Below are 18,796 nucleotides of genomic sequence, written 5' to 3' on the forward strand. Positions count from 1 at the left end.
TAAAGAGGATATCCAAACAAAAAAACAAAAAACAAGCAAGAGAGAGCAAAGCAGGCAATCAAACCCCATTAATAAGATTTTTAAATTTGGACCACAGCAAACGCATCCCACTGAGCTCTCAACAAAACTTATAAATAAAAAAGGCAGTGTTTTCATGTAGTACATAAATAAATACTAACGAAGGAAGAAAAATGTTGAAATTTCCCTCTTACATTGTATGTAAAAATACTTTTTCTTTATATATATATATATATATATATATATATAAAACCAGAAACTCAAACCAAAGGTTACTCTGGTTCAACCAAAGAAGCGTCTGCCTCCGAAGGAAACTCTCTGGGGTCGCCTGGCGGTTCCCCTCCTCTTGCTCTACTTGAACGCCTCTGGGATGTGCCCCATCTGCGACTGCATGCTGGTGGGCGGGCTTGAGATGCCCTCGGACCAATCTGACAGGTTGGAGTGTGGAGACGAGCTCGACCATTGGTCCGGCGACTCTGGGGAAGGTGTCAAGAACGGGTGGTCTGGCACCTGGAGCTGGTGGCTGGGGGTGTTGTCCAAGGGGGAGGAGTAGCTGTGCTGGGAGGGTGGAGTCAGGAACTGGGTGGTGGTCATGGGCTGAGTGAGGGCAGAGGGCAGGGAGGTGGCCAGGACCTGGGTGTCCTGGGGCAGGATGGTGTGGACTGCCAGAGCCCCGCCGTTCACTTGCTGCTGCAAGTCAGGCTGGCCCAGCTCGTTCCCCAGGAAGTTTGCACCCCCGGCATTCGGGGCGGTGCTGTGGGTCTGCTGCTGCTGCTGCTGCTGCTGCTGCATGCTTTGCTGCTGGATCTGCTGCAGCTGCTGTGCCTGCATGAGGTGGGGCTGGGCATTGGCTGGCAGGCGGCCGTTGGGCATGGCCTGGTAGTTCATCATCTGGGACAAGGTGGTGGTGGGCAGCCCGTTGTGGAGGGAGGTCAGCAGACCGTGCTGGAGGGCCTGGCCCTGTGGGAGTGCCCCCTGCTGCAGGCCATTCCGCATAGGGTTGTATTGGCCCTGCACCTGAATGCCGCTCTGCATCTGACTCAGCCAGCTGCATTGCCCACTTAGGCCAGGCGCTCCGCTCACGGTGAAATTCAGTGGCGCCCCGCTCATGACAGTGGCGTTGGAGGTGGGCAGATGGGAGAGCCGCGGGGGCACTGAGTCGAAGGGCTGTTGCATCCGACTGGCACCCAGGCCCAGGTCTTGCTTGCCCACCAGGTTGAGGTGGTTCATGCTTAGGTGGGCATCGGGCATCCCTGGCAGGTGGTTGAGGGGCATGGAGGGCGACAGTTGGAAGGGGGAGGTCATCAAGGGAGGAGATGCCACATCGGACAAGTACCCGCGGGGGGACTCTAGGGAGTCGACTGGGGAGAGGACGCTGGAGCTGTCCAGCAGGCAGCCTTTGCCCTCCTGCGACTTCTTCCGGCGGGCCTTGAGGTCCTTGGAGGACTCCTTCCCGTTGCAGATCAGTCCCTTGGTGCTGGGCTTCCGTGCCTTCTTGCCCTGCATAGCTGGCTTCAGGCTGCCAATGTAACTGCTAGGCGAGCAGAGGGGTGGGGAGAGGGTAGGTGCCCCCAGGGGCCCGCTGTGCAAAGGGGGGCTGCGCACAAGGTTGTATTCGTCCAGGAGGCGGACGATATCGTGGTGCATGCGCTCCTGGGCGATGTCTCGTGGCAGGCGGTCCATGTGGTCTGTGATGTCCCGGTTGGCGAAGTTGTCCAGGAGGACCTTGGCCGTCTCGTAGCTCCCTTCTCTGGCCGCCAGGAACAGAGGGGTCTCCTCCTAAGGGCAGGGGAGGAAAGGGAAGAAGAAAGCAGACTTATTAGAGGCTGCTCTCCAAATTGAACAGGGTTATGCAGCTGAAATATGATTAGTCATTCCTTACATTTATCAATTTGCTTTATACAATAAAAGGTCTAGGTGCAACTTAAGACCATAAGAAGAGCTCTGCAGCTGGATCAGGCCAATGGCCTACCTGGTCCAGCATCCTGTCCTCACAGTGGCCAACCAGATGCCCCAATTGGAAGCAAAAGAGCCCGCTCCCCTTTTGCAGTTTCCAGCAACTTGTATTCAGAAGCGTTGCAGAGCATAGCCATTATGGCCAGTGGTCACTAACAATCTTCTCGTCCATGAACTTAAGTCTTGTCCTCTTCTAAAGTCATCTAGGTTGGTGGCCATTCCTGTCCTTGCGGGAGGGAGTTTTATAGTTTAACTATATGCTGCATGAAGGACTTTCTTTTGCCTATCTTGAATTGTCAAACAAATGCAATTCAAGTTCACTTAAAGCTACGGTAACTCCCTGTGTCCCATCCTAAATTGCAGATAAACAATAAACTTCTCCTTCTTCCCAGGGAAGCCCACAAGAGGTAAAACTGCCAGGGCACCTCTCTCCTATTTTGCAGCTTATTCCAGCAAAGCTTCTGACCCTGTCATTGAAGATCCTGGACTTGCTGGTCCCGTCCTTGGCTGGATGGCCAGTGGCTCTGCCTCACACTGGCCCAGCCCTGCTCCAGGAAGAAGCCCCCTCCTTTCTCACCTTGTTATTCTGCATGTCTTTATTTGCCCCGTTCTTCAACAGCACAACAGCGGCATCAATATTATTCACGGCAGCAGCCCAGTGCAGCGCTGATTTCCCTATGGACACAAAGGCACAAGTGTTAAGGCCATGAGCACGAGCCCCTTCCCCTTCCCCAGAATGCTTTGGAACTGCCAGGTACCTAGGTCATCAACTGCATTTACGTCTGCGTGGCAGCTGATGAGGTCTTCCAGCATGCCCTCCACAGCCAAACGAGCAGCCAGGATGAGAGGGGTGGTCCCATCGTGCATGCGGGCATCCAGGTCGGTGGCCCTGTTCCTGATCAGAATCTGTCCCAGGAAGGAGAGACATCTTGGTTATTTGACATCCAGGCAGGGGTAAACTGGCAAGGCAAGAGAGTGAATGTCTGTTCTACAGCCGCTCAGCTGAAAGCCACACGCAGCTAACGAGAAACTCAAAAGTTGCATTGCAGGGGGTTGGATGAAAAAAGAAAAACCTCACTGGGAAGGCAGAAAGGTTGCATCTGAGGAACATAGGCCCAGACTAAGCACAGCAATCTCTGGGGGCTTTTGCACTAGAGTCACAGAATGATAGGAATCATAGAATTTTAGATGCAGGAAGGGACCCCCAAGGGTCATCGAGTTCAACCCTATGCAACAGGGAGGGAGCCACCCAGCCCTCCCGCACCGCTCCCAAGCTCTGGAAGCACCAGACTTTCCTTACCTGGAAGACCCCCTGAGCATCGGCCGAGACGGCAGCATGGAGTGGCGTCTTTCCCATGTGGTCCTGGATGTTGGCATCGGCACTGGCTTCCAGCAGTCTCTTGGCTGCATCTGAGCGTGAGTAGCGGGCTGCCAGGTGGAGGGCTGTCTCCCCAGTGCGGTCTGTTTGGTTGTGCAAGCTGGCCCCCTGGTAGATGAAGTCCGAAATCACGGCTGGGGCGTCCTCCTCCTCTTCACTGTTGCCCATCTCCAGCCCACCTCCGCTGCAGGAGGCGATCATCAGTGGCGTGAATCCATCTGCCAAGGCACAAGTGGAGGGAAATCTGTCAGAAGCGCAATAACAGTGCCTGGATGCACTCCCAGGATTTCAAAGCACCAGGGCCTGAATTAAGCCTGAAGATTGGTGATCGGGATCCAAGAACAAAAGAAGAGTCTTGTTTCTGGACCAGACCAAAGAGGGCCCATTCAGTCCAGCATCCTGTCCTTACAATGACCAATCACATGCCTTTTCTGGGAAACCTGAAAACAGAACATGAAGCACAAGAGCAACTCTCTCCTCCTGCCATTTCCAGCTACTGATAATTTGGAATCATTACTGCTTCCATCCATGGAAACAAGCTAGTAGCTGTCAATGGAGAAAGAGAAGGCTATCAATTTGTCTGATCCTCTTTGAAAGAGCTGGGTTATTCCAAAGTCCTGTTCCCCTCCTAAAATACCACCTGGCCTGTTTGCTGTTTGGTTCTTCCCCTGAGCCAGCTCTAATACCCTCCCTCCTGGCATTGCCCTCCTTTCCCCTGACAAAATCACTGCAAGGGAGGAAGAGTGAGGCTTTGACACCCACACACCCTCCTTACCTGGTCCTCGCACATTGACATCCATACAGTCAGCATCAATTTCCCCTTGGGGTGGGGTGGGTGCCATGGAAGAGATGCGCAGGTCAGCTGCATCCAGGTGCTGCTGTGTCCACTGCCTGTGGTCAGTCTGGTCGTTCATGTCTGGCAACATGGCCTGTTCTTCCACCTGGGAAGAGAGGCGATTGAGGTTTTAAAGGATCTTTTTGGACATAAAACTCTACTCTTTCTCGCACAGTGTGCTGCAGAGTTGGAAACAAGAGTTATCCCCTCTTTCCCCAACATCAACAAATATAAAATGAACCCTGCCACTACTCGATGTGGAAAGCCAAATTCTATTATCAGAATGAGAGTTGTTTAATTTTGCCTAAGCAGGTTTTCCAGTATTTTCTGAAACTGGAGAGGAAGGAACTGCGAAGGAAGCAAGGAAGGAGGAAGGAAGGAGCAATGTGCTGATCTTCTGCTGAGGATAAGAAACTTGCTTTTTAAAAGCAGGACCAAAGATAGGGGCCTCTTGGTGAAATCAGGCAGGGAGATTTACAGATGCCCATAGGGGCCTTGGCTGTTGTGGGATAGCAGGGTAAGCCTGGGGGGGGGGACCTGGAGGGGGGTGTCAAAAAGTTCAATTGAGCCAGGGATGAGGGAGGGACTCACAGTGCATACCAAATGAATCCAAACAGGATGGAATTAGTGAGTGCCTTTAAGGCTGAAATGGCATGAAAACAGCAGCTTGCTGGCTTACCCTGAACTTCTTGGTGTCTAGTGTCTCCTCATCACCCCACTCATTCTGGTTGTCGTCCATCAGGGTCCCATTGGAAGCATTTTTCAAGGGCCTTCATGGAGGGAAAAATAGGAAATTAGATCCATCACTAGAAAAACCAAACTCTGAATTTTTCACCAAGGGCTAAATGGAGTAATTAAGGATGATGATGATTTAAAAAGTTTCCCCTGCCATACTTAGACTTGTCCAAGCTGTGCCACACCTCAGGTGACATTTCAGACATCATTGATCAGAGCTGGGCACTGCACATGAGAACTTGCTTAGAAGTGGGAAGAGAAGTGAAATTAAGGACCAAGCCTCTCCAAAGTCCTTCCACCAGCCTCAATGTGCTATTTCTGCCTTGTGTAGATGATGCACCAAATCTGCTTTTTATATATGCCATTAAACTTGGTGCTACACTTGGAGAAAGCAGACAAAAGCAAATGGGCAGGTCATGCCCAAACCCCAAAGGGACCCTTCTTCCCTCCGAGCCAAAGGAAGACTACAGTAATAGATCTAAGTTAGCCATGCTCATCAATTTCAGTGGGTCTACTCTGTGAAGGGCTAAGCCCCTTGCTCTGAACTGTCTGGCCTTCTTGCTTCCACCACCCTTCCCTGGACACTCCACATGTTCGTTTCAATGGCCTGGAAAAACTGACACTTAAATTGGGCTCAGAATATCCCTCCCAAAAATGTTTTGACACCAGATTTCCCTTCCTCTCCAGCTTGTCATCCAGAGAGCTGTGGCATGGTAAAAATTAAAATCAACTTTTTTTTTAATGTGCAGAGTGAAAAGCTAACATCAAGCCTTTGGCAAAACTTTTTGCCCCTAGGATTTTTGCACTACAACTCCCATCAGACCATGGTGGCTGGGGCTGATGGGGGTTGTAGTCGGAAACATCTGGAGGGCACCAGGTTGGTGAATAAAAAGAACTATGGTCCCCAACAACAGCAGCAACCCAGAAAGGAGGCAGGAAAGGACCTTTCCCTCCCTCCCCACCCAACCAAATGGCAACAAAGGAGACCCGGGAAGAGGTGAAGAGGGGGATTACTCACTTCAGCCCCACAGAATCCTCCCCCAGGGGCTCTCTGCGCTTCTTCTTGCTGGACTCGGTCACTTTGAAGCCCTCGGGGAACCAGAGCTGCCCATGTTCCCTCCGCCGCTTGCGCGATGCCAGAACCCCGAAACCAATGAAGAGGATGAGGAAGACACCAGGCACCACCATATACATAGGGTACCACTGGGTGCTCCTTTGGGTGTCAGTACTTTCACCTAGAAGAAAATGGGAGGCAGAGTGTGGTGAGAGGACCTCGAGTTAAGATGCATCTCTGAAAGGAGGCAGAAGGCAAAATGCAGTGAAATTAAGTTAATAAGCTGCCAGCCTGGCCGTGTCTTGATTCTTCCGCCTACAACCGAACCCCCACCCCTCCCCACTCACTGCCCCCCAACTCCTCCAAAGCTCCCTGGAAAAAAAGAAGGTCATTTTTCTATGCTGTTCATCAGAATTGCAAACTCTTTCTGTATCTGCAGCGCTAGAGGGAGAGAGGGTCCCCCCCCTTCCTCCTTTCACGGATAAAGGATTAAGCAAACTTCAAATCATTGCATTCACATTGAGCTGTTAAGTCAAAAGGATTGAAGGGGGATTTGGAAGATGCAAACTTCAACACTCTGCGTGTCACTGATCGATTACAAGGTTTGGGTTGTGGGGTTAACTTTGCGCTCTCTCTCTCTCTTCCTCCCTCCCTCTCCGCGCCCCCCCCCAACTCCTTCATCCTCCCCCAGCAGTAATGATTTTGGAATAAGCTATGGATGAGAAAGGGGCGAAACCATCAAGACAGAACTTCGAAGAAGAACAAAAAAAGAGTTTAAAAAATGACACTTCCTTCTTAAAGAGGAATCAAGTTCTTTTTACGATATTGTTTAAGACAAACATCATACACTGTAACTCTTTTGAATTTATTCCACAAAATTTATATACTATTTGATTGTTGAGGGGAAAAACACCCAACCCCGAAAACAACAAAATTACTAGCAAAAGACCCACCATTTAAATCATTCCAAAAATAACTGAAACCAGCAATAGGCTAAAAGCATATTCTTTCTGGCTCCCACTTAAAAAATGTTTGTTGAGGAAAGTCCATCCAGACATAATGAATGCTGACAAGTGTTTTAATCTGGTTTTTAGCCTACTGTTGATTTTAATTATTTTTATATGCCTTTAAATATGTGCTTTAAACTGTCACTTATTGGTATTTCTTAGTCCTTTAATGTTGTCAGGCTTTTATCTTTTTGGAAAATGCTTAGGGCAATGGCTCCAAAATTCTCCTCACCCCTGCACACAGACCACCTGAAAATTGCTGAGGGTCTCAGTGGACCACTGAATTATTTCTCAGGTTGTTGTAGAAACGGAAATGCACCATGCTAGATGCTGTGTGGTTTTTTGCCGCATTCTTAAATTCCTGCCTGCCAGGCAGAAGGCCTTCTCGGTAGTAGCACCCACCCTGTGGAACGCCCTTCCACCAGCTGTTAAAAAGATGAGCAATTATATAACACTTAGGAAACATCTGAAGGCAGTTCTGTATAGAGAAGCTTTTTAAGGTGTAATGTTTTACTATGTTTTTATATAAGCTGGAAGCCACCCAGAGTGGCTGGGGCAACCCAGTCATATGGGTGGGGTTCAAATAATTTATTATTATTATTTTACTGCCTCCATGGAATTCTAATTGCAATACAATAAAATACAACAGAATAAATAAAAGGAAGTGATTAAAAACGCTCCCTCAGCTCTGCTGTGACAGACCAGTCCTATCAGGCCCCCCCTGCCCCTGGATTGTGCAAGCTGGTTGTTAGAGGATCAACTGTTTAGAAACTGGTGCCTGTGTTTTGGTTTTCCTCTTCCCTCCCTGTGCCTTTCCCCTTGTGTATCATTTTCAATTTTTAATTTTTTTTAAATTTTTTTTAAAATTTAATTTTTAATTTTTTAATTTTTATTTTAAGCCTGTAGGTAGGGACTGCCTTGTTTTGACTGTATGAAAACTGCTCTGGGAGCCTTTTTGACTGAAGAGCCTGGTACAAATGCTCCAAATAAATAAATGAATAAGGAAGACACTATTAAAAACGCTTAATGCAAAGAGTGTGCCATCTCCCATCTCCAACCTCAGATCCACAGACATGCATGGGTGGACCACCATCATCCGTGAACCACACCCTGGGCAGCCCCAGCTCAAAGCTTTCATTACAATCAAGTGGTATGTAGCTTTTGTAAAAGAAAGTGAAAAACTGCCAGGGGCAAAAGCTGAGGTGGCCCAGCTTCCCGGAATATGCCAGCAGGGCTGCTAACGCATCAGCAGGTGTTTCCTGCACATGTGGCAGACTTACTCTTAACAGCTTCGATTTTGTATGGGATGTCCAGGCTGCCCCGTGACGCCAAAGCACCAAGGAAGGCCGCCACATCTGTGGTACTTTGGAAGCACTGAGAGGAGGACTGGACACACTGGCGGTTGTCAATCTCCAGGTGAACGATTGATCTGCAGGTTTTGGAAAAAGAAAAGAAAGTGGGAGTAAGAAGCAATAATCTTGGATGGACAGCTTCCTAGGTTCCTATAAAATTCAGTCCCTTTTTTTCAGAACAATGAGGAACAGAATCTTTGTTTTTAGGGGAAGAGCCATGGCTCAGCTACAGATCACCTGCTTTGTATGCAGAAGGCCCCAATGGCGTGTCCAAGTTGGGCTAGGAGAAACTCCATCCCAGACATCCTGGAGAGTCACTGCCAGTCAGTGCAGACAACAACACTGAGCTAGGTGGACAAGAGTCTGCCTCCATCTAAGTCAGCTTCCTATGTTTCTATTCAATTCCTTTCTTCAGAACCATGAGGACTAGAATATTTGTTTTCAGGGGAAGGGCTGTGGCTCAGCTATAAAGCACCAGCTCTGCATGCAAGAAGGCCCCAGCTTCAACCCTCCATGGAAGAATCTCTAGCCAGGGTTGGGCAAAGATCCCTGGGGAGCTGCTGCTCCCACCACCAATCAGTGTTGACAGATGGACTGAGAGTCTGATTCAGTATAAGGCAGCTTCCAATGTTCAGCTGCTGACTGTGGCTCCCCCCTCCTCCCTGCTCCCAGAGAGCCCCAGCTGAGCCACTCACCCGCAGATGTCCACATGGTCCAGCTCCCTCCTGTGCCTGTCAATGATGGTATCATACAGCGCAGACCTTAACTTGAAGACTGCATCACTCATATCTGGCCAGTCCACCAACGACCGCTTGATGTGGTGCTTTTTGAGCTCCTCTGGCTTGCCATAGTAGGGGAATATCATGTACTCGCCCTTGTCATCCTTCCTGAAGACCACATTGGTGTGAAGGATGCGGCTGAGCTCCCGCAGGAAGTTCAAGGAGTTGTTCTTTAGGTTTTCCGGGGTGGTCAGCACCACCACCACCAAAGTGCCGTCCGCCAGCTTTTCGGGTACGTTGTTGGCACAGTCGAGACCATCCCACTCACACTCTGCATTGTTGCAGCCCTGGTCGCAGTGTCCGTCAGAGAAGTGGTCCTTGCAGTACTGGTCGTACAGAGGGCTGCACAGGCAATGGGGAGAGGAGGAGGAGGAGGAGTTGAAAACAAAACTGCCTGGTATCTATAATGCCATTATGCAAGTCTATGGTGTGGCCACATTTGGGATACTGTGCACAATTCTGGTTGCTTCAGCCCCACAGTCACACAGAACAGGGCCTTTACTGTGGCTGCCCGTCCTTTGGAGCAGCATCCCTGATGAGATACGATAAGCTCCACTATCTGTGCTTTTTGGAAATAATTGAAGGGCCATTTTGTCCCCAAAAGGCTTTCTCAGCTGGATAAATGAGTATTTGACGTGCGTGCCCACTGGTTTGGGTTTCACTTGTGTTTTTACATATATTTGTTGTCTTTGTCTTTTGAACTGTTTAAATTATATGTAAATTCCCCTGAGATGATGGTTTAGATGGTGAATAGTAGCAAAAAGTAAAAATGAGGAGAGGAAGAGGAAGGAGGAGGAGAGGAAGAGGAAGAGGTAGAAGACGAGAAGAAAGAAAAAACAACCTTTTGCTTCTGGGCACTCCCTGCTCTTTCCACATACTCTCATCATAAAAAAGCAAACAGGCACATCCTTTAGCCCCAGAAGCAAATTGTTACTGTTATTATTACTACTACTACAATTTATTATCTGCCCTTCCACCTAAAGTCCCAGGGTGGGGACTTACAACAATCAAAACATAACTTTGATGTCAAAGCGCATCGTGACCCAACGTTAAAAACAGTTTGAAAGCCCTCCACTCACTTGCACTGCCCCTCCATCTTCTGGCAGTCGAAACCGTCGTACAGGCAGCCGGTGTTGTTGCACTGAGTGTCACAGCGCCCGTTGTTGAAGTAGTCCCAGCACTGGAGGGACTGGGAGCAGTTCTTCCAGGGGTCGTTGAAATTCAGGGAGCAGTCGCCACCGTCCCAGCCGCAAGCGTGGTTGTTGCACTGGGCGTCACAGATCTTGTTGCCGGCGTGGCTGGCGCACACGGGGATCTCACACTTCTCCTCCAAGGGAGGTGGAGTGATGTTCTGGCCAAGGCCACCTGTGAAGTCGTAGTCCAAGATGTGGCAGTTCAGACCGTTGAAACGGGCTGGGCAGTTGCAGCGATAGTGGGGCGGCTCCTTGGCAGGCTGGCAGGTGCCCCCGTTGTAGCAGGGGCTGGAGTGGCAGGGGCTGCCGGAGGAGAACTGGCAGGCAGCTCCGCTGAAGCCCAGTGGGCAAAGGCACCTGGAGCTCCTCTGGGTGGAGATGCAGGTCCCGCCGTTCAGGCACCGCAACGGTCCGCAGCCGCGGGCGTCGTTCTCACACGTGGCACCGTCCCAGTCCTGCAGATGGCAAAGAGTGGAATGACTGAGACTACTCCAAAGGCAGTTATCAAATCACAGAAGAGTAAAGTTGAAAGGCCTCCATGAGGTTATTATTATTATTATTATTATTATTATTATTATTATTATTATCTGTTAAACTTATTTGTTGCTTGTTACCTGAAGGTCTCCAATCGACTTACAGTAATATCCACACACAAATATATAATACCATAAGGGAGGGGAAAAGGGGGGAATCATATATATTGTCTAACACAGAGCTTTCCCAACTTTTCATGTTGGTGATACATTTTTTAGGCATGCATCATTTTGTGACACCGTAATTCAGTTTTCCTAGCAAACCAGAGGTTAAACTAACCCCCTTTCAGCCCCAGGAGGAGCACAGGGAGTGTTTGCATGAGACACCTACACACTGCAGCCGACACACTAATGTGTCACGATACAGTTTGGAAAGCTCTGGTCTAACTTAATACTTATGAAAAGACACAAGAAAAAACACACCTGTTATATAAATAACAAACAACATTTACTATTATTGTCCAATAATTAAATCAAGAATACACTCACCCACAACGAGCAGATTTCCTACCCAGGAATGAGTAGATTTCCCCAACTATTTCTCCAACTTTTAACCTCATCAACCCGCCCCAAACTCTGTTGTCAAGCCAACTATTTTATATCAGCAGTGGGCTGGTCGTGTCCTCCTCCAGGAACTGTTCATTATCTCCCTTCAGAGGGGAGTAGCGGCAAGGCAAAGCAGGAACGTGGTGGCAAAAGTTTTACCTGCCTTGCCATTGGTCTGGCTCCTGCTTTTGTCCTGGTGGTGGTGGGGGTGCATCTAGCTCACCCCCCTGCAAAGCTAGAATCCCAACTAAAGAATGGGCATTACTAACTTAAGTCTGCACATTTTGGTGGGTCCACTCTGAGCAGGACTAGCATTGGTTGCAACCCTAAATTTGCAGTTTATGTTGAAGTCAGTAGAGGTCAGCATACTCTTTACTGATAGCTGCTACAGTCTCCTAGTGTTCAGGTGAGCAGAATCAGTGCTTTTTTCAGAGATCATGTGCTCCCCTGTCTACACTTGCCTGGCAGGGTGGCATATATATGCATGGGAACTTCTGCGTGTGGAGCAGATACACTACCTGCTGAACTATGGCCCTTCTCCTAAGAATAAAGCAGGGTTCTGGTCCTCAAAGTTATGAATAAGAGGATGAAATAAACAGAAACATGGGAAGCCGTGTTCTTCCAAGTCAGTGCAATTGATCCATTTAGCTCAATATTGTCTACACTCACTTGCAGGGGCTCTCCAAGGTTTGAGACTCACTAGATGTGCCCAGCTCTTCCTGGAGGGATTGAACCTGGGGATTGAAGCTAGGATATTCTGCATGCAACATAGCTGATTTACCGCCAAACTACGGCCTTTCCTCATCCAGCAACTCCTAAGCATCCAAAACAGATGCTGGCTAGGAAGGGGCGTAAATAATCCCACGCAGCCCAAGAAGCTGCTTCAGTCTCTGAACCCCACAGCCCGTCCCCTAAAACCAAAAGCTGGCTACACACCGGAGGGCACCTGCAGATGTAGCCGTGCTGTGTGTTGCTGGCCACTGCACAGGTCCCACCGTTCTTGCAGGGATGGTTCCGGCAGCCGTCTACCACCGTCTCACAGTGACGCCCTGGACAGGGGATAGAAAAAGCCTCGTCAGGTTGCCTCACCGTCACCCCCAACATTTTCCCCAGACCTCTAGAGTAAAACAGCTGCATCTCTCCACCTCTGAAATCTCATGTGCACACTCTTTTACTAGTTAATTTAATTTCCAAGCAAAGGGTCTGCTGGTCTCTCTTTAAGGTTTCCAGACTCAAAAGAGAGCAGGGCAATTAAAGGCACAGAAGTCCTGTCCTCTATTGAGTCTGGCAACCCTAGTGACCTGGGCACAAGGGAACTCTCCCCTTCTTGTGATTTCAAGCAACTGGTATTCAAAAGCATTTCTGCCTCCTTGATTAGCAGCAATCTCTAGCCCTCTCCTTGAATCTGTCTAATCTTCTTTTAAAGCAGACTAGGTTTGTGGTTTGTTTAGGGAAGCTTCTAATGTTTGATGGATTTCTGTATTTTATTATTTTGTTAGAAGCCACCCAGAGTGGCTGGGGGAACCCGGCCAGATGGGCGGGGTATAAATTATTATTATTATTTATTATTATTATTATTATTATTATTATTATTATTATTATTATTATTATTATTATGGCCATCACTGCCTCCTGTGGGAGGGAGTTCCAGAGTTTAACAATCATAATTTTATTTGTATACTGCCTTTGCAGTGTTAAAACTATGGTCAAGGCAGCTTACAACATGAGAAGATTTACACAATTACAAAAATAGCTATGAACAATAAATAAAACACAGGGGGGAAAGCACACAGCAAACCCAAAAAATTTCCACATAAATGTAAAATAAGCCTGAAAAAAATTAATACCAGGAACAGCAACAACCTCCATTAAGCAATACCCCAGCACAAGTCTGTTCGGCAGCCTTACCTTTTGTAGCTGGGAGTCAGTCAGGGCCCTGCCCCCCACCCCAGGCCAGATGGGAAAAGGCAGGGAGTAGGACTTCCAGCTAAGATAGTCTATGCACTTGGGAGAATTCAGGGCAAACAAAAACAAAGTACTTTTTCACACAGTGCATAGATACTCTGGAATCCGCTCCCATAAGAAGAGGTGGGGTGCTTTAAAAGGGGGAGGGGGCAAAGACATGGAGGAGGGTAAGGCTATCAGTGCCTATGTTCTCCTTCCACTGTCAGAGCAGATTGCCCCTGAATACAAGCTGCTGGAAACCACAGGAGAAAGTGCTGTTGCGTTTGGGTACTGCTTGTGGACTTCCCACTGTGGTACCAGATTTGGTTAATGTGGGAAAAGAATGCTGGGTTGCCCTGATCCAGCTGAAGATCTCTTTTTATATTCTTACTAGATACAGCCCATGGCTTATAATCTTTGGGTATATGAACCCAAAGTTCATATACCCAGGGTGGTGGCGCCCGCCCTGTGGAACGCCCTCCCATCAGATGTCAAAGAGAAAAACAGCTACCATATTTTTAGAAGACATCTGAAGGCAGCCGTGCTTAGGGAGGCTTTTAATGTTTAGTTGATTACAGTATTTCATTTCATTTTTCTGTTGGAAGCCGCCCAGAGTGGCTGGGGAAACCCAGCCAGATGGGCGGTGTATAAATAATAAATTATTATTATTATTATGAACCACCTATATTAAACTGGATGTTTTCATTAGGACTGGAGAATACCTTTACTGTCAACATCAGACAGTAATTCTTGGAGAAAAAGCAAGAGGGAGGAAAAACACCAAGAACCACGTTTCTTGAGGAACCTTGTGGTGCTCACCAGAATATCCCAGACGACACTCGCAGACGTAGTCGTTGATGCGCTGCACACAGTTCTGGGTTCCTAGCGGGTCACAAGGGTTGGACAGACACTCGTTGACGTCACCCTCACAGCGCTCCCCAACGAAGCCCAGCAGGCAAATGCAGCTGTAGCCCCCTACGCGGTCCACACACTGCCCGTTGTTGAAGCACTTAGGGGTGAAGGTGTTGGGGTCAAAGGGTGGGCTGCAGTCGTCTATGTTGATCTCACAGTGCACTCCTGAGGTGGGGAGAGTGATGGGGAGCAGAAGAAGGTGAGAGCTGGATCCCAAGAGGCCTGCTTACAACTTGGCCTGGCATTCATTCATTCATTCATTCATTTTCTTTACATATCCTGGAGGCACCCCCGACCCCTCAAAACAAATGAATTGAAAACCTGTATTCCTGTACATACACCAAAACTTTTAACAGTATGCACCTGTAAAACCCATTTTAATTACAGTAAGTGATCCACAAGTACTGTGTCCAGTTCTGGGCACCACAGTTTAAGAAGTTTATTGATAAGCTGGAATGTGTGCAGAGAAGGGGGACCAAGATGATGAAGGGTTTGGAAAAGCCTTATGAGGGAGTTGGGTATGTTTAGCCTGGAGAAGAGACAATTGAGGGGAGATATGATAGCCATCCTCAAATATCTAAAGAGCTGTCCTATGGAAGATGGAGCAAGCTTGCTGTGCAGGGTAGGACTCGAACCAATGGCTTCAAGTTACAAGAAAGGAGATTCCGACTAAACATCAGGAAGAACTTTCTGGTGGTAGAATTGGAGAGCTGGAAGGGATCCCAAGAGCCATATACTCTGCAATGCAGGAATATCAACTAAAGCAGGCACCCCCAAACTTTGGCCCTCCATATGTTTTGGACTACAATTCCCATCATCCCTGACCACTGGTCCTGTTAGCTAGGGATCATGGGAGTTGTAGGCCAAAACATCTGGAGGGCCACAGTTTGGGGATGCCTGAACTAAAGCATCCATGATAGATGGCCACTCAACCTCTGCTTAAAACTTCCAATGAAAGAGAGTCCCCCACCTTCCAAGGGAGTCCATCCTACTGTCAATCAGCTCTTAACATCGGAAAGTAAGAGCTGTTCCAACCAAACCCTGCCCCACCAACTTCTCTCACTACAAGAAATACAATAAGCGAATAGAAAGAGAAACTACTCAAGTGACACTGCCACAAAAAGCAAATACACTAAGCAAAAGAAATAAGTTTTACCACCCCATCCCCCCCTCTCCCCCAGCCTTATACGGTATACAACACACTAATGTCTCACAACAAATGTAACTGATCTGTAGAAAGCACAACCTGGAAAAAGAGACAATGCATGTACTTTTGTAAACCAAGAAAATATTTCATAAAAAGTTGGAAAAATGAGAAAAAAAGTGTGTAGGTTTATCACCCACCCTCTCCCCTCTACTCTCTCCCCCTCGCTCTGGATACCATATTGTCTTACACTGAACGTAAACCAAAAGACTTTATAATCTGAAGAGAGAGAGAGAGAGAGAGAGAGAGAGAGATTGTGTGTTCTTTTGTAGTCCATGGAAATCTTTAATAAAATTATTTTAAAAAGAAAGGAAGCAAGAGCTTTTCAAAATTGGATCTGACTCCAAAGAGTAGTGGACTCTCCTTCCTTGGGAGATTTTTAAGCAAAGTTTGGATGCTTTAGTTGACATTCCTGCATTGCAGGGGGTTGGACAAGATGACCTTCAGGGTCCCTTCTAACTCTACAATTCTTAATTGTAGAGCCCTCCACCACCACCCCTCAATCAGGTGGGACATCCCTAAAGTCTAAGTCATTCCCTACCTGCCCATGCCCCTGCTTTCACCCAACCCCACATTTACCTTGAGTTCCTCGGGGACAGGAGCATTTGTAGGTGTTGATGAGGTCAATGCAGGTCCCTCCGTTCTGGCAGGGGTGGGAAAGGCACTCGTTGATCTCCTCTGAGCAGTTGATCCCGTGGTAGCCAGCAACACACTACAAGGAAGGGCAGTTCAATATTCCGGAGTTGAAATGAGTTCTAGTGGGGTGGGAGGATTTTCTCCTTCCCACCTTTGAAGGCAGCCCCTCAAAGGGCAGCCCACAATGGAAAATGCCAAAACCAACTTGTAGTATATTAAAAGAAATGCAACCAAATGAAAAATAGACAAACTGCACCTTCCTCAAATCACCCACCCCACCAAAAGTGGCTTCTCCACCGGCTAGTGCCTGAGCTGCTGTAATGTCACAGGAGCTGCAAGCATCCGAGCCGCTGGACTGGCCAAGGCTGAACTGTGCAATCTTGCCGAGGGAAGTGGAGAAATAGGTTGGGGGCAGAGACTGGGGTGGGAACTTGTAGGGGGCAAGGCATGGTGTGCTGGGAATATTTCTGAAGCTCATGGTCAAGTGATTATCAAGCCTGCCTAGCCATAATAAAAAAATACTTGCACTACTTGGCCTTTCATTACGACAAGCCAAAAGATGTTTAGGTGCAATTCCACTCCACTCTACAGTAGCATTAAGATTTCAGCTGGCTTTGAAGTCCGCAAGGGAAGCACCCAAATGCTGCCTCTGCCCGCTGAAATACATTACATGGACTGGGAAAAGGAGGCTGACACAAGCAGGGGCAAAGATGCTGCCCCTCAGCCAGACTGTCAAATCTTGGGCTGTAGAGTTTGAAGGGACCCCAAGAATCATCTAGTCCAACCCCATGCAGTGCAGGAATCCCAGCTAAAATATCCATGGCAGGTGGCCCTCGAACCTCTGCTTCTAAGCCTCCAATGAAGGACAGCCCTCCATCTTTTACCTAGCTTTTGTCAGACGTGCTGGCAGGGAGTGAACCCTGGATCTTTTGTTGGCATAGGAGGTGCTCTGCTACCAAGTTACGATGTACCCCTTTCCCTGGAAACTGTGGCTTCTTTGCAGGGTGGCTGTAAACTACCCAGCATTGTGGAAATATTTATGATGGAGGGATGTCCTGTACTTCGTTCTGATGTTCCACCACATCTCAGGACATGTACCCAGCTCCGCTAGCGATGCACAAACCCAGGTAAAGCAGGGTTCACCCTGTGTCCACTGCCCCCCCCCACGCAACCTCCCTTCTGAGCACCAACCATACCTCACACGAGTAGCCCCCAAGGTAGTCTGTGCAGGTGGCCCCATTCTGGCACGGGTTCGGAGAGCACTCATCCACCTGCTCCTCGCAGTAGCTGCCTGTGTAGCCGGCCTGGCACTGGCAAGAGTGGGTGTTGCCCCTGTCCACACAGAGCCCAGAGTTCCTGCACAGGTGCACCACTTCGACGCCTGCAAAGGTATGGGAGGGAAGTCAGGTACAAGTAACAGGTGTGGGAGAATGCCTCCTTGGTGGTGTCTACTCCCAGACCATGGAACACCCTCCCAAGAGAAGCCAGACCGGCTCCTTCCTTGTCACACTTCCACAGGTGAATACTGTTTTTATTCTAGGAGGCTTTTAGGATAGAACTGTTTCTTTAAAGGAATGGGTGTTTATATATGGTGTTCATCATCACCATCACCATCACCATCACCTGTCATATGCTTCTTATTGGGTCCCTCCAGACAGAGGAGGGGGGACAGACCAAGCAGGATGGGGCCTTCTTACCTTGCTGCCGTGCAGCCACCTCACAGGAGACATTGGGGACATCACAGTAGAGTCCAGTCCAGCCACTGGTGCACTCACAGCGGTACAGGTTGTCTGTCTGCCAGCACTTTCCGCCATTCTTGCAGGGTGAGGAGTCACACCAACGCACCAGGTTCTGGGGGTGAAGAATCACAAGGTTTGTGGGTGCAACAGCTCCAGGGCCAGGGTAGGGTGGTACAGAGAGGGGGCTTTGTGGGTTCAACCCTGCGCAGCTGGTTGAAGGACACGGCCCTAAAGATGCCAGGGCAGAGGGGAGTCTACACTGTTTCTGTCAACAGAGCAACTGCTCTGGTCCCCTGGAAGCCAAAACTGGTAAATCCAGTCTCAGAGAGATGCACAGCAGGAAAGTCCTACTTTGTTTATGACAACTGTTTGTTCACTTCTCTTAATGATGCTCTCACATTTGCATCTTTTTCCATTTCAGGATTCAGGGGAGATGTTAGCATAAATCCTCTGCATGGCACAGATGCTGCATGTGGCTGAATGTTTACTTTATATGATTGCTGTAACTTTCCCACACAGGAGCTCAAGCTGTAACCTGATCTCCTTAGCCATGGATGTTGACAACAGGAGTTGTAGTAAAGCAACATGATTTCCCATGGCTAAGCAATGTTTTGTTGTGTTAACCATGGTTTGGCTCGGCAAAACACAAATCATCTCACAGACAAGAAAGAAGGCCACAGTTTGTTTCACCGATGCTTGGTTCGTTTTTCCAGCTGCTCTTGCCATGTGACTTTGGGGTTGTCAAAGAACCAGAGTTAAGCAAGGCTGATAGGGAATGCACAGAATGCTGACCTATTCTCAAGCCAGCAGTGTACCTTGGCTTCACATCATGGTTTGTTGCCAGGTAAAACGAACCACTGTTAAGTCTGCCAGGTGGGGTTCAACAGTCAAACAAAACATAGGCAAGCTAAACAAACCATGAGTTTGTGCTATGTGTGAACCAGGGCTGCTGCCTCTCTGCTCTGACCTCAACAC

At 48.5% G+C, this 18,796-nt stretch overlaps 1 protein-coding gene across 1 annotated transcript in view; it reads right to left on the reverse strand.

The window, feature by feature from the left end:
• Positions 1-245: 245 nt before the first annotated feature.
• NOTCH1 (notch receptor 1) overlaps positions 246-18,796 on the reverse strand; it is an 89,187-nt gene continuing 70,636 nt past the window's right edge. The window contains exons 20-34 of the mRNA XM_088664726.1: positions 17,780-17,933; positions 17,279-17,463; positions 16,026-16,158; positions 14,150-14,407; positions 12,323-12,435; positions 10,194-10,762; positions 9,031-9,456; positions 8,264-8,412; positions 5,941-6,157; positions 4,867-4,957; positions 4,128-4,293; positions 3,275-3,570; positions 2,733-2,880; positions 2,552-2,649; positions 246-1,797 (exon numbers count right to left, since the gene is read on the reverse strand). Of these exons, the coding sequence (XP_088520852.1) occupies positions 370-1,797; positions 2,552-2,649; positions 2,733-2,880; positions 3,275-3,570; positions 4,128-4,293; positions 4,867-4,957; positions 5,941-6,157; positions 8,264-8,412; positions 9,031-9,456; positions 10,194-10,762; positions 12,323-12,435; positions 14,150-14,407; positions 16,026-16,158; positions 17,279-17,463; positions 17,780-17,933 (4,431 nt within the window). The 3' untranslated portion in view covers positions 246-369. The remainder of the gene's footprint in view (positions 1,798-2,551; positions 2,650-2,732; positions 2,881-3,274; positions 3,571-4,127; positions 4,294-4,866; positions 4,958-5,940; positions 6,158-8,263; positions 8,413-9,030; positions 9,457-10,193; positions 10,763-12,322; positions 12,436-14,149; positions 14,408-16,025; positions 16,159-17,278; positions 17,464-17,779; positions 17,934-18,796) is intronic.

This window comes from Zootoca vivipara, chromosome Z2 (assembly GCF_965207765.1).
Source record: "Zootoca vivipara chromosome Z2, rZooViv2.hap1.1, whole genome shotgun sequence".
NCBI lineage: Eukaryota > Metazoa > Chordata > Lepidosauria > Squamata > Lacertidae > Zootoca > Zootoca vivipara.